This window comes from Mauremys mutica, chromosome 12 (genome assembly GCF_020497125.1).
Source record: "Mauremys mutica isolate MM-2020 ecotype Southern chromosome 12, ASM2049712v1, whole genome shotgun sequence".
Classification (NCBI taxonomy): Eukaryota; Metazoa; Chordata; order Testudines; family Geoemydidae; genus Mauremys; species Mauremys mutica.
Window position 1 is genome coordinate 15,982,942 of NC_059083.1, and position 22,494 is coordinate 16,005,435.

General features: G+C 52.9%; 2 protein-coding genes across 2 annotated transcripts; both read right to left on the reverse strand.

Annotated features, from left to right (window-relative positions):
* Positions 1-8,317: 8,317 nt before the first annotated feature.
* Positions 8,318-9,253, reverse strand: LOC123345756 (putative olfactory receptor 2B3). The gene has a single exon (XM_044982806.1). It carries the CDS (start codon positions 9,188-9,190, stop codon positions 8,318-8,320), a length of 873 nt encoding a protein of 290 aa, XP_044838741.1. The 5' UTR covers positions 9,191-9,253.
* Positions 9,254-19,900: 10,647 nt separating this feature from the next.
* Positions 19,901-20,836, reverse strand: LOC123345755 (olfactory receptor 2B2-like). Its single transcript, XM_044982805.1, has one exon. The coding sequence runs from the start codon at positions 20,771-20,773 to the stop codon at positions 19,901-19,903; it is 873 nt and encodes a 290-aa protein (XP_044838740.1). The 5' UTR covers positions 20,774-20,836.
* Between the last annotated feature and the right edge of the window lie 1,658 nt (positions 20,837-22,494).

The window sequence follows — 22,494 nt, forward strand, 5'->3', positions numbered from 1 at the left end:
GCCTTTTAGGTTACCAAGCTATTGGCCTCATACTGAACGAGCTCAAAATCCTGTGCCAATGAGTTCTACCGATTAACCATCCAATGCGATTTCTTTACCCTCCAACATGCAGTCTCTTTTCCCCGTCACTTCCTCTGCAGGATGGACTCAAGGCAGAAGGAAACCGTCTTCCAGTGGGCAACAGAAACAAGAGGCCAATGGAAAGCACAGCAGGAAAGCCTAGCTTCGCTCCCAATTTTGAAAGGCACATCATAAATAAATCTCACCTGATTGGTGTCAGCTCAGTGTTCCTGGTGGACTCCTGGCCTCTGGTTCTCCCTGGGGGAGGGGGGTATCTGGGCTCCCCCCTCCCCTTTCAGGACCTCACTCGAGGACTCGATGCAGGAGGAACAGCAGGGAAGGGCCTCTCCACCTCCTGAATGGGCCACACAGCTCCCCCTATCCCGGTTCAAAGCTAATAACCACACCCCAAGCTTCCGCCACTGAAAGGAGCGGGCAAGTGCTGTACTGGTCTCTCCAAGCCTTGAGATAACTCCCCGTCTCTCCTCGAGTGTCTTTCAAGACTCCCAGGGAATTAAGCCATTACAGCCCCTCGGGTCTCTGGGGAGGAGGGCGGCAGCGTACACAAGAGTCTGGTTTTCACCGCTCCCGATCAGCGCCGCTGGAGGTAGCCCACAGGTTGCGTCGCCTCATCGCTGTTACCGTCCAGTGGCTCTCTGCTCATCCGCGTCTCCTGGTGAGCTCTCACTCCCCAGGCACAGGTTGGTGCATCACCAGTTTCAGGGACAAACCAAAGCCCTGGCGTCCCATCTCCTAAAGCCCCGCCAGATCCCAGACAGCTAGTCTCGTATCCGGGAGGTGGGTACGGAGTGCCATCCTCGTCGCCTTTCAATTCCTCCTTGGCTCTGTGTAACAGACACACACCTGTATTAGACACTGGCTTCCACCCCCACTCTTTAGTATTAATGCCAACAGGATCAGTCTCCATACTGCCGTTATTCCCCCACCCCTCAGGACAGGTAACAGAGGATGAGTATCACTGAGATCTGCTTCCCTGGCTCTGCCCCCTCCCACAAAAACCTGCTTCTCAGGACAAGGTTAGTTTCCTGCTCTGTAGTCCCAAATGTTAACAGAATCTACCACACAGCCAGGGCCCTTCAACCCTATTACAGTCACATCAACCTCCTCCTCTCCTGGAATATATCCACCTATTCTCCCACCCACGCTCTGCTCCTATAGATAGCTCCATTTCCTCTCTTGTGGTATATCCACCCAATAATACCTCCCCAGCTATCCTCCAATCACATAGCCTCCCAATTTCTTTACTTCCTCTCTTGTGATGTTTGCCCAACATGCCCCTCCCCAAAGGTCCCCTCCCCATACTACTCCCATGATATACTGTCTCCACCTACCCTCCTGTACTATATCTGACCAATGTCCTCCCTCTACTCACATCCACCCAATATGCCGCTTCCCCACTGCTCCTGTGGGATTTCCACATGGTCTCACCTCCTGTACGCGCCCCGCTCTCTGCCCCGTCCACCCTGCGGAATCTTTTCCCCTCACTCTGCTCCCAAAGGACATTCACCCCAACAACCCTTCCAATCCCATGGGGGCCTTCACCCTAATACAGAGCTCCAGCCCGACGGCATCTTCGCCCCATTGGAAACCTCTCTCTTCCTGCCACATAGCAGCATATTTATTCATCCTTGAGTTCCCCAGTCCATCTCTGCCCACCCCTCTGGCGATATGGGGGGGGGTGAGGAGTGCCCCCCCAGAGTTATGGGAGATATAGGGGGCAGCTCCTTCCCCGTCCCCTCTGCCTGGAGATATAGGGGGCAGCTCCTTCCTCCTCCCGCCTGGACATATGGGGGGCAGCTCCTTACTCCATCCCTCTGGAGATATGGGGGGCAGCTCCCCCCCACCCCCGCCTGGAGACATGGGGGGGCAGCTCCTCCCCGCTCCGCCTGGAGACATGGGGGGCAGCTCCTCCTCCTCCTCCCCCCCGTCCTGAGGCTATGGGGGGCAGCTCCTTACTCCATCCCTCTGGAGATATGGGGGGCAGCTCCCCCCCACCCCCGCCTGGAGACATGGGGGGGCAGCTCCTCCCCGCTCCGCCTGGAGACATGGGGGGCAGCTCCTCCTCCCCCCCTCCTGAGGCTATGGGGGGCAGCTCGTTACTCCACCCCTCTGGAGACATGGGGGGCAGCTCCCCCCCACCAACGCCTGGAGATAGGGGGGAACGCGAGGCTGCTCCTGCCTCCCACCCCCAGCCCCTTCCCCACTGACCCAGAGCCGCCTCAGCAACAGCAGCATCACCACCAGGTTCCAGCCACTTCCGCCTGCCAGCGCCGGAAGCGAACCCATAGCAACCGCTCGGCCCGCCCCGCGTCGCCCCAGCCTAGCCCCGCCCCCACGTTTTAGGCTGACCACGCCCCCTTCCGAAGTGTCCTCGGCCCCCAGTAACCCCTCCCGGCCTTTCCTCCTCTCTAAGGGCTCATTGCGGCCCGCTGGAACGCTGGACACGCCCACACGCGAAACCCCGCCCCCTCCAACGGCTCGACCCTGGCGGCACTGCCGGATCTGGATTTCCTGCGGAGCAAACCATTCGGATCGCAAGCGGGGGAGAACGAGAACCCTGCTTCCATTGTGGTTAAAATTACCCCCAGGCTGAGGCTCCATCCCGTAACGCCCCCTTTCTCTCTATGGGATTCATCCCACAAACACTTTTCTCTGAGGGCTTTGATGTAACGATCAATGTTCCCCCCAATAGACGAAATGGACGCGCCCAATTCCCCACCTGGAGAGGGGTCTGGAAGAGTCCAATCCCACATTCGGGGGGCTGAATACTCCTGCAGAGGAGGCGGATTCCATCTCCTCTCTCGCAGCGCTGTTACACCCCTTCCCCCGCCGTGCCTATCACGTTGGTGTGGGCGGGAGGGCGAAGCGCTGAGAGTTGCTTTCTTTCCTCCAGATTCCCCTCTACTGTGGTACGGCCCGAGGGAGGGGGGGGTGAAGAAACCCTTTTCTGTTGGGCAGTGGGATCGGGAGGGAGAAACCAAACTAGGCCCTAGCGGGGGTGGGGGGTGAGTGTTGGAATGTGCTAAACCTAAGGGATTGAATAATGGTTCCTCCCCATTTCTCCTTCCCAGCTCCCATGGCCCCGCCCCCTCCTTCATGGCCCTCCTTCTGTCTGCCCCGTCTTGGCCCCGCCCTCTTGACGTCTCTCTGCTTCCTGCCCCCGCCCCTTGCTTCCTGCCCCACCCCTTTGCCCCTGCCCCTGCTTCCTAGCCCCATCCCATGCTTCTTGCCCCAACCCTTTGGGTCTTCCCCCTGCTTCCAGTCCCCTTAGCCCACCCCACATTGTTCCCAGACCCCTGGATCTCCCACAGATGGTCCTGCCTGTACTGGAGAGTAATTAAACACAGGGCTGGCTACAGGCACCAGCGAAGGAAGCAGGTGCTTGGGGCGGCCAATGGAAGGGGGCGGCATGTCTGGGTCTTCGGCAGCAATTTGGCGGCAAGTCCCTCAGTCCCCCTCTTCCTCTTTGAGCTGCCACTGAAGTGCTGCCGCAGACGAAGAGAGAGCGTGAAGGACCCGCCGCCGAAGTGCCGCCGATCGGCTGTTTTCCCCCCCTGCCCTGCCGCCGCTTGGGATGGCAAAAAAGCTGGAGCCAGCCCTGATTAAACACCTGGCTTATAGCCATGCCTGCACCCATGTGCACACATGTCCACACGTGTGCGGAGGTACAGGCACTCCCAGGGCCGGCTTTAGGAAGTGTGGGGCCCAATTCAAACAGTTTTGACGGGGCCCCGGCAGGGATGACTATTAAAAAAAAAATGTAAAAAACCACATGGGGCTTGTTCTCACCGGGTAGCGCCCCGAGTCTTCGGCAGCACTTCAGCGGTGGGTCCTTCACTCGCTCTGGGTGTGTTTGGTGGCACTGAAGGACCTGCCGCCGAAGTGCCGCTGAAGACCCAGAGCAAGTGAAGGACCCACCGACGAAGTGCCGCCGAAGACCTGGAGCGCCGCCAGGTGAGTAAAAATTAAAAAGGCGCCTCCAGCCAGGGAAGAGATTCTCACTGGGCGCGGGGCCCTCTTAGGTGCGGGGCCCAATTCGTGGGAATTGGTGGAATTGGCCTAAAGCTGGCTCTGGACACTCCCCGGGTTCCGCAAGACCCGATTTACGCAAATTCGCACTTACAGAAAAAGCTTCATAAGCCAGAAATAGAATTTTTGAGTTGCTGAAATTTTTGCGTAACATATGGGCATCCGTTTCTGACTTACGCAAAATTTGAGTTACGCAAGGCTTTCTGGAACGAAACGATTGTGTAAGTCAGGGGGTGTCTGTATGTGGCATCAATTGGGAGACAAATCAACCTCCCCTATTCACTGGGCTTGGAAGGATTAGGTTTTCGTCAGTAAACGAAGATTTCACCGTGCCCACACACAGTCCCAGAAAAAACATTTCCACAGCAGTAATAATCAACATTAACAGATAGGCAACGCAAGAAAAAGGCTGCTTGAGAATTTATTCCAGTTTGATATACGGATATTTCTGTTGTATATTTAGACATGTGATAGGCACAATGTGTTTTAACGCTGATAAAGCTTTAACGTTTTTGCATCTCAACGCCTATTAACGCATGAAATAATTATTGTCTAACTCCCTTGTTGCTGATCCTGATTAATTCCCACAACTGCAACGATTTAAATCGATAACATTAAAAAATGCTTAAAAATAAACATTGAAATTATAAAAAAATAAAACTGGAATTCTGCCAAGCCTGGTGATACACCTGTTAAACTGAAGCGATATTGACAATCTCACCAGCTGCCCCCTAGTGGCTCCGCTAGGGCCTCCTGTCGCTGTCTCACTCGGTCTGCCTGTCCATGGATGTTTTATTTTATTTTATTTTATTGTCATCATTGTTTTATTACAGTCATAATTTTATTATCATTCATTGCTTTATAATTAATTACATACAAACAATTTTTTTTTTGGCCTAGAGACAGGGATTAACCCTCACTCCCAGTGTCCTCTTTGCGCTGAGCCACTAGACACCATTCCCTTCCCAGAGCTGAGAACAGAAGCCAAGTGTCCAGACTCCCACTGGCTTCAAATTCCCTTCTTCAGCAACCCCTCTCTAACCACTGGACATTGCTGCCTCCCTGCCACATCTTGAATGATGTACAGCCCCTTTCAACCCATATGACCCTCAAGTCCTTTAACAAATAGTACAAAGTTACACACCAGTCGAACATCCTTTGCTAAGCTCTTTCTTGGGCAGGGACTTTATTTTCTCAGCACCCGCTGTTTAAAGAAGATTATTCAGGCAAATATTAAAAGTCACCACAACAAGAAAAAGTCACAAATTCCCATGATCTAAGATCCTGCTCCGCAAGACTCAGAGATTAGTGGCCATCCCTGGCACAGAGCTGGTCTCTGTAGACTCTTCCCACATCGATGGCAGGGGTTTTTCCATTGATGTCATGAATTCACTTCTCTGAGAGGCGGTAGCTAGGTTGACAGAAGAATTCTTCCTTCGACCTAGCCGTGTCTACACCGGGGGTTAGACTGAGCTAACTGCAGTGCTCAGGGCAGTGATGAGCTGCCAAAATTTTAACAACCGGTTCCCTAGAAAAAGTTCTGATTTAAGGAGCGGGGGAGGGGCTGGGGGCAGGCGGAGACATACTTGTGGGGCCGGGGACCCCTGCAGGGCCTGCGGCAAATTGCCCCACTTGCCGCCCCAGCGGCCCTAGAGCTTGCAGCCCCCTCCCCCTTTACCTTGCTGGCAGCTCAAAGCAACTCCGGAGCTCAGCTGAGCTGCCCAGCTGGTGCCGGCGGCTGGCCACGCTGCAGCTGGAGGGAAGTGGGGGAAGGGCCGGGGGAGCCTCAGCCTCCCCAGCTGGGAATCTTGGGAGCAACAGGATGGTCCGGCCCGCGGACCGGAGTTCTTTGCCCACCCGCTGGCCCTTTAACAACCGGTTCTCCACGGAGGTCTAATTTTAGCAACCGGTTCTTGGGAACCTGTGGGAACCTGCTCCAGCTCACCACTGGCTCAGGGCAAAAACATTTTCACATCCCTGAGCAATGTAGCTAGGTCAATCTAATTTTTAGTACATAAGAACATAACAACGCCCCTACTGGGTCAGACCAGGGCCGGCTCTGGCTTTTTTACCGCCCACCGCCCCAAGCAAAAAAACAAAACAAAACGGGGGGGGGGGCCTCCAGAGTGGCAAAGCAGTGGGGAAAAAACAAAACAAAAAAAACCTGTGGCGCGGCCAGAGCCAGGGTACAGGGGGCTCCCTGTGCTGCACACATGCCCCAGCTAGCGGAGGGGAGGGGGTGGGGGGAAAAGAGAGAAGTGGGGTGACCAGGGCTTCAGCGGGGCGCTTGCCATGTGGCCCCGACCGCCGCGCCGCCTGCCGGGAGGGCTCTGCACTGCTCTGGTAGGCTGGGACGGAAGGACGCGGGCTGCCCTGCCAAGTTTGCTGCAGGGCGCTCCCCTCCTCTGCGCCGCTGCCCCTACAGGGCAGCCGGATCAGCAAACAAACAAACAAACAAACAAAAACCTGGCCGTGTTGCCCTAGGATTGGGTGGAATGCCGCCCCGTAGAATTTGCTGCCCCAAGCACGAGCTTGCTTGGCTGGTGCCTGGAGCCAGCCCTGGGTTAGACCAATGGTCCATCTAGCCCGGTATCTTGTCTTCTATCAGTGACCAGTGCCATGTGCTTCAGTGGGAATGATCAATTGATCCATTCCCTGTTGTCCACTTCCATCTTCTGGCAATCAAAGGCCAGGGATGCTCAAAGAATGGTTGGGGTTGCATCCCTAGCCATTTTGGCTAATAGCAATTGATGGACCTATCCTCCATGATAGACCAGGCCTTAATCTCATTGCTTCCCTGGTCTCTGTCTTGCTGGAAAGGACACAGATCTTTAATATCTATGCCCACTTTCCCAAGACGCATTGCTGCCCACACTACAACTCCACGGTCCCTTTGGGCTTTCTGCTTTAGCAGGAGAGATGGGAGGGAAGGTTGGAACCAGAATATGAAGATTTCGTGGCAATTGGGAGTGGGCAGAAGCAGGGGTGGCTCTAGGTATTTTGCCGCCCCAAGCACGGCAGGCAGGCTGCCTTCGACGGCTTGCCTGCGGGAGGTCCCCGGCCCGTGGATTCGGCGGCAGCCTGCGGGAGGTCTGCCGAAACCGCGGGACCAGCAGACCCTCCGCAGGCATGCCGCCGAAGGCAGCCTGCCTGCTGCCCTCGCAGCGACTGGCAGAGCGCCCCCCATGGTTTGCCGCCCCAGGCACACGCTTGGCGTGCTGGTGCCTGGAGCCGCCCCTGGGCGGAAACTGAGGATGGACAGCTCAGAGATGGTGTTCATATGGGCAACTGTGATGGACAGCCTCTATCAGGTCAATTACCAGCTGGAGGGGTGAAGGTTTCTAGCCTTGATGTATGTTAAGAATTGTGCAAGTCACTCAAATCAGCAAACAGACTAGTTTTGATTTCCACAAGAGAAAAGAATTTGATTCTCCTACAGGAGGGGAAAGTTGTTCATTGGGATGTTTAACCTCCTTCCCGCAGTCATTCACCCCATGGGGTAATGATTTGGCCTAAATCACTTCTTCCTAAGACCAGGAGAATGTCTTGCAGCATAAAATGGAGGGGGGAACCCCCAAATCGGCAGCCATTTCATATGAACATACTGAGGGGAAAGTTGATTCTAATGAGTTTAACACCTTCATTAACCCCATCCACAATTTTGAGCAATGATCGGCGTCAGCTGTTTCCCTCCATATTTCAAAGTAGCAGCAATTTAACATGATACTGGGGAAGAAGTCCCCAAACTATCCATATCAGGGTATTAAATAGAAAAGGGGCAACATTGGTGGGGGTTTTTTAGATCAATATTCAATGAGAGAATGTGAGGTATTTTATATTGGGGGCGGGCAGGGTTGTGGACTGTGCTGGCTGGATCTGGGGCAGAGAGATGACTCTCAAATGCCCACATCGCTCCCACTCCTCCATGCAGAGCCAGCTTTGTTCATGGACAGAGCCAACACCGTCCGCAGGGCCTTGACATGCTCTTCTGCCTTCTGGGTTCATGGTGAGTGATCTCTGGTTTCCCAGTCCCAGTGCCATGTGTGGACATGAACAGACGGGTTAAAATGCAGGCCTCCTAGATAGGAAAGGCTCCATAGCCCATTGCCTGGCCCCCTCAGGCAGCCAGTCTCCCTGGCCTGAGGCTGGATCGGAGCTCCTGCCCCATAGAGAACCAAGCCAACCAGTTCCAACTCATTTCTCTGGCTCATGTCCTCTTACTCCCGAATAGCCTCCCCAACACCCTCCTTAGGGCCCTGTGCACATCCTTGTTCCTCAGGGTGTAGATCAGCGAGTTCAGCATGGGAGCGATGATGCCATAGAAGAGGGAGACCATCTTGCCCTGCTCCTGGGAGTAGCTGGACGAAGGCTGTAGATACATGAAAATGGCCGTGCCGTAAAAGAGCGACACCACGGCCAGGTGGGAGGCGCAAGTGTTGAAGGCCTTGAGCCTGCCCTGGGCCGAGCGAATCCTCAGCACGGCAGCAACGATGTAGCCGTAGGAGACCAGGATGAGGCCCAGCGGCACCAGCAGGAAGATCACACTGACAGCAAAAGCCTCGGCCTCATTGGCGGAGGTGTCAACACAGGCCAGCTTCATCATGGCCGGCAACTCGCAGAAGAAGTGGTCGACCCGGTTCCGCCCACACCGGGGCAGCCGCACGGTCAGGATGGTCTGCAGCATGGAGTTGCCAAAGCCGCTCAACCAGACGGTGGCCGCCATCTGCAGGCAGAGGTGGCGGCTCATGACAATTGTGTAACGCAGTGGCTGGCAGATGGCAACGTAGCGGTCGTAGGCCATGACGGCCAGCAGGAGGCACTCGGTGCAGCCCAACGAGAGGAAGACGTAGAGCTGGGCCACGCAGCCAGCCCAGGTGATGGACTTGTGGGTGCTGCGGAAGTTCACCAGCATCTGAGGAACGGTGCTGGTGGTGTAGCAAAGGTCCAGGAAAGAGAGGTTGCTGAGGAAGAAATACATAGGGGTGTGGAGACTGGGTTCCAGCCACAAAACCACAATGATGGCCAGATTCCCCACCAGGTTCATGACGTACAAGACTAAAAAGACCATGAAAAGCAGCATCTCCAGTTGTGGTTGGTCAGAGACCCCCAATAGGATGAATTCCCACTGGGAGCTCCTGTTCCCTCTTTCCTCCTGCAGGGAGAAGGGACAAAGATAAGGACGAAAGGAGCCCCAACAGCCATACACAAGGGGGACACATTCAAGGGCAGCCCCATTTCATCTGAATGGACCACACCCACCTCTGACTTTGTCATAGAACATCTGGGCCAGTTGGGTGGCAGGTAGGATCCTTCTGCCAGGGAATGGCTTTGTCACAGAAAAGTGGTTCTGTGGCACTTCGTGACAAAGGAGGATCCATATATCAGGAAATTAAAGTGGATCTGTGGCAGTTGGTGGAAGCAATACGATGTGATAGATAAATGGATGCTTTGATTATAAGGTCTTTGGGAGACAGGCCGTTTTGTTTTGTACCTTTTATTCTGTATTTGTGCAGATCCTGGTGGCGACTGGGGCTTCTAACTATGATCCCAAATTTGCATCGCTAACTGCCCTCTGCCCCTCTTATGGGTGAACGAACTGGCATGTTTAGTCTAGAGGAGAGAAGGTTGAAGGGAGACCTGGTAACCGGCTTCAAATATGTGAAAATTTGTCATGAAGAGGATGGTGATCAATTGGTGTAAAGAGGTTTTAAAGAGGATGGTGATCAATTGTTCTCCGTGTCCATTAGGGCGGAAATACGTTTCCAAAACAAGTCCGGGTAAATCAGTTTCTTAAACACAAAGGAGTCTAGCCAGGTGTCATCAAAGGCGATGGGCACTCACTTATCAAGTGCCCAGTCTTTGGTAAGGAAACAGGGCAGGAACAACCCGATCTCCATTGAAGCAAACAACAGCATGGCATCTCCTTCACCATTAGACTCTCCTTCACTTATCTCCGCCCTTGCAGCAGGAATGAACTTTAGCTAGGCAGGACCCTCAATAAAATGCATCTCAAAGGGTGACTGGACTATGAAAGTGAGGGGGAGAAACACCCCAAGGTATCTCCCCTATCCATCTCTCTCTCTTTCCCCTAAGAGGACCAAAGAAAGAGCGTTTGAACTTTGGGAGCAGATCCTGGTCTGAGAATTGGCTCAGCAATGTTACTGGGAACACGTGGAAGGGATTTCACCTGGAGACAAGTCTAGTTTGTTAATTTTAGTATGAGGAAGCGTTTTACCTTTACTTCTCCTGTAACCGTTTCTGACTTGAATGTCTTATACTTGTATTCACTTGAAACCTGTCTCTTTGTAGTTAAATAAACATGTTTTATTCCATAATCCAAACTGCATTTAAACTCAATTGTGTGGGGAACTCCATTTAACGTAGCAAACTGTTGGATATTGATCTCCTTAGAGAGGCAACGGATTTCAATATCTGAACTGTCCAGGAAGGAGCCGGGCAGTGCAGAACCCAAGTCTTGGGGCAGAATTTGGGATGGGGAGTTTGTTGTGGTCACCCTGCAAGTGGTAACCAAGGCTGCAGGAAGTCAGAGTGTGGCTGGTGTTTGTGGACAGGGTGCTGGGGTCAGAGTTGCTGGACCAGGGCTGTGGCCATACACAGACACTCCGGGTGTGACCTGCATGCTGCCAGGCTGCTTGTGAGCAACCCAGGTTGGAAGCTACCACAACAAAACATCGTGAGGCAGCCAAGGTAGCAGGGCAGGGGTGACACAGCCCCTCATTAGTCTGGATTGCACCCCGGAATGCCATACCATCCTGGGAGGTTTGTAAGAAGAGGTTGGACAAATACTGGTTAAATATAGTCTAGGTAACCTTATTCCTGCCTCAGTGAGGGCGTATGGCGCAGATGACCTCTTGAGGTACCCTCAAGCCCTACATGTCTCGGATTCTACTGCCACTTTAACAGGAATCTGTTATGTTTATGTGCTTCTCTGTGTGACTGACAGGGACTACAATGTAAACAGTCAGGGTGAGAATAAAATAATCCCAATACCACTAATAATAATGTAGACCCTGATCCTGCGAGCAGTTAGAGCTGGGGTTTCCAAAGCAGCTTTAAGGAATGATGCACCCAAATCCCACTGATTTTCAGGGGCATTATGGGCTCATATAGGGCTAAATATGCAGATAGGCAACATGTGGGATTTTCCAAAAGATTTTCTAACTCCCTTTGGTCCCAGTAGGAGTTAGGCACTTACCACCCATCTGCACTTGCGAGCACCTAAATCCCTTTGTACATGTGGCCCATGCTTCCTACCTGCCCTAATCTCCTTTACCCAAACCACCTACAGTGGGGTTGCCCGTGGGCTTACGTTAAGCACGTGCGTAGATCTTTGCAGGATCGGGACCCCTCACGGGACAACAGGGTTTACACGGCACTTTACAAACACCGTCCTGCAGACGCTCACCCAGGTGATTAACTACTCACCTGTGCAAAGTTATCCCTGCAGGTTTGTGGGTTACGGGCCCCTGGATTCCAACCCTAATCAAATCTACCAATCGATGGCACTTGTCTGCCCCCCAGCACCACAGGATCTCAGCACCCAACAATCTCTAGTGGGTTTATCCTCACATCATCCCTGGGAGGCAGGGAAGTTTTATCAGACCCATTGCACAGGGCTAAGAAATCTAACCATTCCACATGCTGCCCAGCTCCTGGACCCTCCCCAGTAATAAGCATGAATGAGTGGCGGAAAAAAACCTGGACTCACCTCCATTCACCTCCGTCTTTTCTCTGCCCAGATCCTTCTTGCCCGGGCAGCTCTGGGTGGCTCAGATGCTCCGATGCCAGGGCAGAGTCTGGAGTCTCTGCTCCCCTGCACTGAGCCCCCCCCAGTCCCTGGGACGAGGCAGCCCCGAGCTGTGGAGCTGAATGTCTAAGGATGCTCCCGAGTCAGGGAGACCAGTTAAGTTTGCCCCCTGCCATGGGGCAGCACCGTCTGCATCTGGCTCTGGAGAGAGACCCAGAGAGCTGGATAGATCTGGAGAAGTACAGTGGATGGCTGGCAGGAGGTAGGATCCCCAGGCTGTGTCCCTGCTCCCTGACCTACCCCAGCCTTGGTGTCACACTACGCCTGGGCTGCCCCAGCTCCGAAGCACAGCTGAGAAGGGCCCTGTGTCTCTGTGACTGTGGGTGGCTCCTCCTTGTGCAGCTCATGATTGCTGTCCCTGCATGCATGGGGCCATGGCTGAAGGGGAGGGAGCAGGCAGGGCCCTTATGGAGGTTGGAGCCAGGAAGGGGGCGGGAGATGTGACTCCCTGAAGCCTCCCAAGGGGCTAGGACTTGGCTGGTGAGGTTTGCGATGCCCCAGGGACCCCGTGCGCTAGGGTGACCAGATGTCCTGATTTTATAGGGACAGTCCCCATATTTGAGATAGAAGCCTATTACTCCCCACCCCCGTCCTGATTTTTCACACTGTCTGGTCACCCTACCCTGCGCCCAATTGGCCGGGAGACTGCTCCCGCAAAGCCGTCTAGGGGAGAGTGGCCTGGGGAGGAGTGACCCCAGCGCCTGAGCACTGCACCAGGATTGGGGCCACAACCCCTGCTCTAGTCCCAGCTCCATCTGTACCGAGGGCTCCCCTAGACCCCAGGTCTCGCCTTCAAACCCATCGCTCGCGTTGTGACCCCAGCCCAAGCACTGCGGCCCACGGAGCCATGGAGCAGGGATTGTCCCTTCCCATGGGGTGTGTAGCGATGCGGACTCACCCCTGCGGCACCTCCTGCTGGCTGTCTCAGGGAATTAGCTCTTCCACCATCCGGAGGGCCCTCTACAGCCAGTGATCCGCCTTACCGCTGGCCCGTGTCCCTCCCAGGACCCGGTGCCCCTTTTATTTGGGGTGCTGCCTAGGAGCAGGCCCTGCAGCCTGGGGAGTTGCTGGCCTAGGGCTTCCCAGCCCCCAAGGCCTTTCCCCAGCCCTGCCTCAATCTAGGTTCCCTGCTTGGCACCTTGCAGCCAGGCCCTTCTCCCTCTACAGACAGAGGGAGCCTGCCTGGGCCTCTGGCTCCCAGCCTTTTATAGGGGCCAGCTGGGCCTGATTGGGGCATGGCCCCAGCTGAGCCTGCTTTCCCCCAATCAGCCCAGGCTTCTCGCCCCAGCCCCAGCCCTCTCCTGGGCCGTTTCAAGCCCCTCAGGGCAGGAGCGGGTAACCACCCCGCTACTGGGGGAATCGAGCTGAGACAGTTCTCAGAGGGAGGCAGCGCTGAGGGCAGGATGCTGGGGCTAGAGCATGGCAGCGACATCTGGAAGTTACAGCTCCGACCCCCAGGATGCCTGGGTTCTCTTCCCACCTCTGGGAGGGGAGTGGGTTAGAGCAGGGAGCTGGGAGGCAGGACTCCTGGGTTCTCTTCGGCTATCGATTCCGAGCAATACTCGATGACTTAATATCAGGCACAGCAGTGGGTGGATGGGGTCAAGGCACCCTCAGGCCCCCAGAATTCCCTTCGCTAACACGAATGGGAACCAGGAGGACCATTTAGAGGTGTGTGAAAGCTACCAGCCCCCTGCCACCAAATGGGAGAGGAATGTATGTGGGGAACCTGGGGAAAGTGAGAATAGGCTGAAACTGAGCTAAGGGCTGTTTGGTTTGGAGTCCAGAGGGTGGAGGGAGTGGATTATGGGGCTAGAAGGGCCAGTGGCCTCATTCATTGCAGAGGAAAAGGATTAGCTGGCCAGTGATCTGGGACGGGGGGTATAGGGCACTGGACTCGCTGGCCAGTGATTTGGGGCAGGGGCTATGGGGTACTGGACTAGCTGGCCAGTGATCTAGGCAGGGAGACATGGGGTAACTGGACTCGCTGGCCAGTGATCTGTCTGGCATAGGCAGAGGGCCGGACACTTGCCCCAATGGGTCATTTCTCTGATCTCAGTCAAGCCTCTCTCCTTTCTGTCCCCACCCTTAGCCGGTGAGCCCTGGACTCTCCGCTGTGTCACCTCAATCAGTTCCGTGGCAGCTCCATGCAGAGAGACCCAGCCCCTGCCTGAAGCAGAGGAAGGTCTGGGACCTGCCTGGTGCCACGTGCCCCCTGAAAAGTTAGGGCCCAGGGGCTGGGCGATGTTGCCCCAGGGCACCTCATTAGGCATCGGGGTGCAGCGCACCGGGCATTGTTAGCACGTCGGCTCCCACTCGCAGCTGATGCGTCGAGAGGGGACTCTGGGTCTCATTAAAGACACTTGCTGTTTGTGACACAATGACACTGACGAGCCCACAGAGGGGCCAAACAGATCATTAACATTTTTTTCTGTGCCAGGTTGAGAAGTGAATCAAAGGGCATCAAGAGGGATCCAACCTCAGGGTGCGTTCCACGTGCTGGGGAGGAGCGCAGCACACAGACATCTAACAGGAACATACCGGTCCCCAGGCTGGATCCCACCCAGGTCCTTCCAGCCCCGCCTCCAACGGTGGCCTAGCTTCAGCGGACGTGTCAACACATGCCTCATGGACAGCTGAGAAATGTCTTACTAACCCCTGCCAGTCCGTGATTCACTTACACCTTAGGGGAATGACACCTCTACAAAAACATGGTCACCCTGTTCTGTGCCACTGAACTTTTCCTCCCTCACCTCCAGTGTAAATCAGGGATAAAACCATCAGGCAATGGTGCTGAATCTCCTCATGCCCAGACGTTTTCAAAACCATGAGCTCAGCCATGATCTAGGGATGGGACATGGGGCCTTTTTTCCTCTCGGGGGCTCCGGCCCAGCCCCAAGTCGAGGGGACTGGCTGAGACATGTGTCTATATTTAGTGATTTCGTTGGGGATTGGTCCTGCTTTGAGCAGGGGGTTGGGCTAGATGACCTCCTGAGGTCCCTTCCAACCCTGATAGTCTATGATTCTATATCAGGGTTCTCAAACTTTTTTTGCCTCCCCCTTTGAAAATATTTCAGGCTGTGATGACACCCCCCCTCACCCTCCCGCCACTCTTGGTACCAAACATCGCTTTCCCAACATCAGTGCAGAGCCCTCTACAGCTAAGTAACCGTACGCCACTCTTACTTCTGCGCTGCTGCTGAAGGTGGCGCTGCCTTCAGAGCTGGGCAGCCAGCCAGAGCTGCATCTCTCCAGCTGCCCGCGTCTTAAGGCAGGGAAAAAGGGGATCTCATGATCCCCCTACAATACCCTTGCAAACCCCTTTTGCATCAGGATCTCCAGTTTGAAAAATGCTGGTCTATATCTTAGCCTTCTGTTCCATGTAGGTGTCTGTGCTGGGTAGATAACTGGCCACTTTCCAGACTTAAAAATAAATGAAGACACTACCTATCTGTCTAAATCCTAATGCTTGCTATCTCTGGGTATGTCTACACTACGGGATTATTCCGATTTTACAGAAATTGATTTTTGGAAACAGATTGTATAAAGTTGAGTGCACGTGGCCACACTAAGCACATTAATTCGGCAGTGTGCGTCCATGTACCAAGGCTAGCATCGACTTCCGGAGCGTTGCACTGTGGGTAGCTATCCCATAGCTATCCCATAGTTCCTGCAGTCTCCCCTGCCCATTGGAATTCTGGGTTGAGATCCGAATGCCTGATGGGGCCAAAAATTTGTCACGGGTGGTTATGGGTAAATGTCGTCAGTCAATTCTCCCTCCATGAAAGCAACGGCAGACAATCATTTCGCTCCCTTTTCCCTGGATTGCCCGGGCAGACGCCATAGCACGGCAACCATGGAGCCTGTTCAGCCTTTTTTCACTGTCACTGTATGTCTACTGGATGCTGCTGACAGATGCGGTCCTGCAGTGCTACAGGGCAGCATCCCCTTGCCTTTTGCAAGTTAGCAAAGGCGGTTACCTCCTCTACTGTACCGTCTGCTGCTTTGCAAGTTGACAAAGATGGTTACCAGTCATACTGTACCATCTGCTGCTGTCATGGGTGCTCCTGGCTGGCCTCGGTGAGGTCGGTCGGAGGCGCCTGGACAAAAATGGGAATGACTCCCCAGGTCGTTCTCTTCTTTAAGTTTTGTCTAATGGAGATTCAGTCCTGCCTAGAATATCAGGCAAGCCTAAAGAACCAGAGGGTAAACGGCCGCTCCGGGTCAGAGCCCCAGACATCCCGCAGAAATGATGAGCTGCATGCCATTCTAGGGGGTGCCCCCACAACAACCCCACCCGTTCTCTCCTCCCCAACCCCTCCTGGGCTACCATGGCAGTTATCCCCCCATTTGTGTGATGAAGTAATAAAGAATGCAGGAATAAGAAACAACACTGACTTTATTGCCTCTGCAAGCAGAGATCAAAGGAGGGAGGGGAGGGCGGTTGGATTACAGCAAAGTAGAGTGAACCACCATTCTGCACTTCCTCAGCCTATAGCTGAAAATGGGAATCTGTGACAAGCACTAGGATAGAAGCACAGGCAGGACTGAATCTCCATTTGTGTGTGGGCCTTTGGTTGACACCGGTAAAATACAAAATGTCCCAGGATATGTATGTTGGGGGACAGTTCTAAACAGCAGCTTAATTTTTTTAGTTGCAGCAAAATGTAGAGGTCTAAGTATCTGATTGTGAGCCCTGGTAGCAAGGAGTAGGCTGGGGTAGGCGCAACCACACGGTGCTGCTGACTGGTGAGAGCAGCCTGAGGCAGAAGCCTCCAGCTGGCATGGTCAGAGGAAAAGGAGCAGCAGGCCAGAGCGCTGGCGGCATGGCGTGCTGAGGCTGAGTGGGGACAGCAGGGGAGGGGCCGGGGCTAGCCTCCCCAGCCAGGAGCTCAAGGGCCAGGCAGGACGGTCCCGCGGGCTGGATGTGGCCCGCAGGCCGTAGTTTGCCCACCTCTGGTTTGGCCTTTAGCCTGCGGGTTCAGCTACCTACACTCCAGAGAGCCCAGAGAATGAAATGCAGCTGGCGCATAATTATTATAGGAGTGGGATCTGAACCTCCGAAACTGGAAGGCAAAGCAAAAGAATCCAACAGATCTGATTTGTTGCTGATCCTGCTTAATTCCTGCAACTGCAACGATGTAAATGATTAAAATTAAAAAATGCTTAAAAATAAACATTGAAATTATAAAAACATAAAACTGGAATTCTGCCAAGCCTGGTGATACACCTGTTAAACTGAAGCGATATTGACAATCTCCCCAGCTGCCCCCTAGTGGCTTCGCTAGGGCCTCATGTCGCTGTCTCACTCACTCTGCCTGCCCATGGATGTTTTATGTTATTTTATGGTCATCATTGTTTTTTACAGTCAATATTTTATAATCATTCATTGCTTTATAATTAATTACATACAAACAAAATAATTTTTTTTGCCTAGAGCCAGGGATAGACCCTAACCCCCAGTCTCCCCTCTGCGCCGACCCACTAGACGCCATTCCCTTCCCAGAGCTGAGAACAGAAGCCAGGAGTCCAGACTTCCAATGGCTTCAAATTCCCTTCTTCAGCTGCCCCTCTCTAACCACTGGACATTGCTGCCTCCCTGCCACATCTTGAATGGAGCCCCTGGGAATGATGTACAGCCCCTTTCAACCCAAATGTTCCTCAAGTCCTTTAACAAATAGTACAAGGTTACACATCAGCCGAACATCCTTTGCTAAGCTCTTTCTTGGGCAGAGACTTTATTTTCTCAGCAACTGCTGTTTAAAGAAGATTATTCAGGCAAATATTAAAAGTCACCACAACAAGAAAGAGTCACAAATTCCCATGCTCTAAGATCCTGCTCTGCAAGCCTCAGAGATTAGTGGCCATCCCTGGCACAGAGCTGGTCTCTGTAGACTCTTCCTACATCGATGGAACGGGTTTTTCCATTGATGTCATGAATTCACCTCTCTGAGAGGTGGTAGCTAGCTTGACAGAAGAATTCTTCCTTCAACCTAGCTGTGTCTACACCGGGGGTTAGACTGAGATAACTGCATTGCTCAGGGCAAAAACATTTTCACATCCCTGAGCAATGTAGCTAGGTCAATCTAATTTTTAGTACATAAGAACATAACAATGTCCCTACTAGGTCAGGCCAATGGTCCATCTAGCCCAGTATTTTGTCTTCTATCAGTGACCTATGCCAGGTGCTTCAGCAGGAGTGAACAGAACAGGACAATTATCAACTGATCCATTCCCTGTTGTCCACTTCTGTCTTCTGGCAATCAAAGGCTAGGGATGCTCAAAGCATGGTTGGGGCTGCATCCCTGGCCATCTTAGCTAATAGTGATTGATGGACCTATCCTCCATGATAGACCAGGTCTTAATCTCATTGCTTCCCTGGTTTCTGTCTTGCAGGAAAGGACACAGATCTTTCATATCTATGCCCCCTTTCCCAAGACGCATTGCTGCCCACACTACAACTCCACAGTCCCTTTGGGTTTTCCGCTTTAGCAGGAGAGATGGGAGGGGAGGCTGGACTCTGAATATGAAGATTTCATGGCAATTGGGACTGGAAGATGGACAGCTCAGAGATGGCGTTCATATGGGCAACTGTGATGGACAGCCTCTGTCAGGTCAATTACCAGCTGGAGGAGTGAAGGTTTCTAGCCTTGGTGCATGTTAAGAATTGCGCAAGTCACTCAAATCAGCAAATACACTGGTTTTGATTTCCACAAGAGAAAAGAATTTGATTCCCCTACAGGAGGGGAAAGTTGTTCATTGGGATGTTTAACCTCCTTCCCGCAGTCATTCACCACATGGGGTAATGATTTGGCCTAATCACTTCTTCCCAAGACCAGGAGAATGTATTGCAGCATAAAATGGAGGGGGGAACCCCCAAATCAGTAGCCATTTCATATGAATATTGGACAGCTGAGAGAAAAGGGACAACATTTGAGAGGGTGCGAGATCTCTGTTTGAGAATGAATGAGTAAAGGGGTCAAATCTGAGGAGAAAGTTGATGGAAGGGGAGTTAACATCCTCCTTTTCTTCATCCACCATGTGGGACGAGAATTCCAGCCAGCTGGTTCCCTCCAAAAGCAGATGTGGCTGCAATTTAAAGCGGGAGGTGAGGGGGAAAGACCCCAAAGCGAGAGAGTTTTTTCCCCATATTCAGCAATTAAAGAAGAAAATGCTCAAATCTGGGGGGATTTTAGATCAATATTCCATAATTTAGCAGGAAAGGTGCCCAACTTGAGGAGTCCCAAAATGGAGGGACATTTCTATCGATAATAAAGAGAAAATTTCAGGGGATTTTAGATCAATATTTGGTAATTAGAGAGAAAAGAGGCAAAATCTGAGGGGAAAGTTGATTCTAATGAGTTTAACATCTTCATTAACCCCATCCACAATCTGGAGCAATGATCGGCGTCAGTTGTTTCCCTCCAAATGCCAAAGTAGCTGCAGTTTAAGTGAGAAGGGGGAAGAACCCCCAGCCTATCCATATCAGAGAATTAAATAGAAAAGGGGCTAGATTGGTAGGGGTTTTTTTAGATCAATATTCAATAAGAAAGAATCTGAGGCATTTTATGTCGCGGGGGCAGGGTCTGGATCTGTGCTGGCTGGATCTCATGCAGAGAGATGACTCCCAAATGTCAACATCGCTCCATCTTCTCCATGCAGTGACAGCTTTGTTCACAGATGGAGCCAAGGAAGGACATTGTGAGGTGCCCAACACTGTCTGCCAGGCCTTGACATGGTCTTCTGCCTTCTGGGGCTCATGGTGAGTGATCTCTGGTTCCCCAGTCCCGGCGCCATGTGTGGACATGAACAGACAGGTTAAAATGCAGGCCTCCTAGATAGGAAAGGCTTCATAGCCCATTGCCTGGCCCCCTGAGCCACCCAGTCTCCCAGCCTGAGGCTGGATCGGAGCTGCTGCCCCATAGAGAACCAAACCAACCAGTCCCAACTCATTTCTCTGGCTCATGTCCTCTTACTCCCGAATAGCCTCCCCAGCACCCTCCTTAAGGCCCCGTGAACATCCTTGTTCCTCAGGGTGTAGATCAGTGAGTTCAGCATGGGGGCGATGATGCCATAGAAGAGGGAGACCATCTTGCCCCGCTCCTGGGAGTAGCTGGACGGAGGCTGTAGATACATGAAAATGGCCGTGCCGTAGAAGAGCGACACCACGGCCAGGTGGGAGGCGCAAGTGTTGAAGGCCTTGAGCCTGCCCTGGGCCGAGCGAATCCTCAGCACGGCGGTGACGATGTAGCCGTAGGAGACCAGGATGAAGCCCAGCGGCACCAGCAGGAAGATCACACTGACAGCAAAAGCCTCGGCCTCGTTGGCGGCGGTGTCAACACAGGCCAGCTTCAACAGGGCCGGCACCTCGCAGAAGAAATGGTCGACCCGGTTCCGTCCACACCGGGGCACCCGCACGGTCAGGATGGTCTGCAGCATGGAGTTGCCGAAGCCGCTCAACCAGACGGTGGCCGCCATCTGCAGGCAGAGACGGCGGCTCATGACAATTGTGTAGCGCAATGGCTGGCAGATGGCGACATAGCGGTCGTAGGCCATGACAACCAGCAGGAGGCACTCGGTGCAGCCCAACGACAGGAAGACGTAGAGCTGGGCCACGCAGCCAGCCCAGGTGATGGACTTGTGGGTGCTGCGGAAGTTCACCAGCATCTGAGGAACGGTGCTGGTGGTGTAGCAAAGGTCCAGGAAAGAGAGGTTGCTGAGGAAGAAATACATAGGAGTGTGGAGACTGGGTTCCAGCCACAAGACCACAATGATGGTCAGGTTCCCTACCAGGTTCATGATGTACAAGACCAAAAAGACCACAAAAAGCAGCATCTCCAGACGTGGTTGGTCAGAGACCCCCAATAGGATGAACTCCCACTGGGAGCTCCCGTTCCCTCTTTCCTCCTGCAGGGAGAAGAGACAAAGATAAGGACGAAAGGAGCCCCAACAGCCATACACAAGGGGGACACATTCAAGGGCAGCCCCATTTCATCTGAATGAACCACGCCCACCTCTGACTTTGTCATAGAACATCTGGGCCAGTTGGGTGGGAAGTAGGATCCTTCTGCCAGGGAATGGCTTTGTCACAGAAAAGTGGTTCTGTGGTACTTCGTGACAAAGGAGGATCCATATATTAGGAAATTAAAGTGGATCTGTGGCAGTTGGTGGAAGCAATACAATGTGATAGATAAATGGATGCTTTGATTATAAGGTCTTTGGGAGACAAGCCGTTTTGTTTTGTTCCATTTATTCTGTATTTGTGCAGATCCTGGTGGCGACTGGGGCTCCTAACCATGATCCCAAATTTGCACCGCTAACTGGCCTCTGCCCCTCTTATGGGTGAAAGTTCTGGCATGTTTAGTCTAGAGGAGAGAAGGTTGAAGGGGGACCTGGTAACCGGCTTCAAATATGTGAAAATTTGTCATGAAGAGGATGGTGATCAATTGGTGTAGAGAGGTTGTAAAAAGGATTGTGATCAATTGTTCTCCGTGTCCATTAGGTCGGAAATACGTTTCAAGACAAGCCCGGGTAAATCAGTTTCTTAAACACAAAGGAGTCTAGCCAGGTGTCACCAAAGGCGATGGGCACTTACTTATCAAGTGCCCAGTCTTTGGCAAGGAAATAGGGCAGGAACAACCCAATCTCCATTGAAGCAAACAACAGCATGGCATCTCCTTCACCATTAGACTCCTCATCTCCGCCCTTGCAGCAGGAATGAACTTTAGCTAGGCAGGACCCTCAGTAAAATGCATCTCAAAGGGTGACTGGACTATAAAAGTGAGGGGGAGAAACACCCCAAGGTATCTCCCCTATCCATCTCTCTCTCTTTCCCCTAAGACGACCAAAGAAAGAGCGTTAGGACTTTGGGAGCAGATCCTGGTCTGAGAATTGGCTCAGCAATGTTACTGGGAACATGTGGAACGGATTTCACCTGGAGCCAAGTCTAGTTTGTTAATTTTAGTATGAGGAAGAGTTTTACCTTTACTTCTCCTGTAACCGTTTCTGATTTGAATGTCTTATACTTGTACTCACTTGAAACCTAACTCTTTGTAGTTAAATAAACATGTTTTATTCCATAATCCAAACTGCATTTAAACTCAATTGTGTGGGGAACTCCATTTAACGTAGCAAACTGTTGGATATTGATCTCCTTAGAGAGGCAATGGACCTACAATATCTGAACTGTCCAGGAAGGGGCCAGGCAGTGCAGAACCTAAGTCTTGGGGCGGAATTTGGGATAGGGAGTTTGTTGTGGTCGCTCTGCGAGCAGTAACCAAGGCTGCAGGAAGCCAGAGTGTGGCTGGTGTTTGTGGACATGCTGCTGGGGTCAGAGTTGCTGGCCCAGGGCTGTGGCCACACACAGACACTCCAGGTGTGACCTGCATGCTGCCAGGCTGCTTGTGAGTGACCCAGGTTGGAAGCTACCACAACAAAACATCGTGAGGCAGCCAAGGTAGCAGGGCAGGGGTTACACAGCCCCTCATAATTCTGGATTGCACCCTGGAATGCCATACCGTCCTGGGAGGTTTGTAAGAAGAGATTGGACAAATACT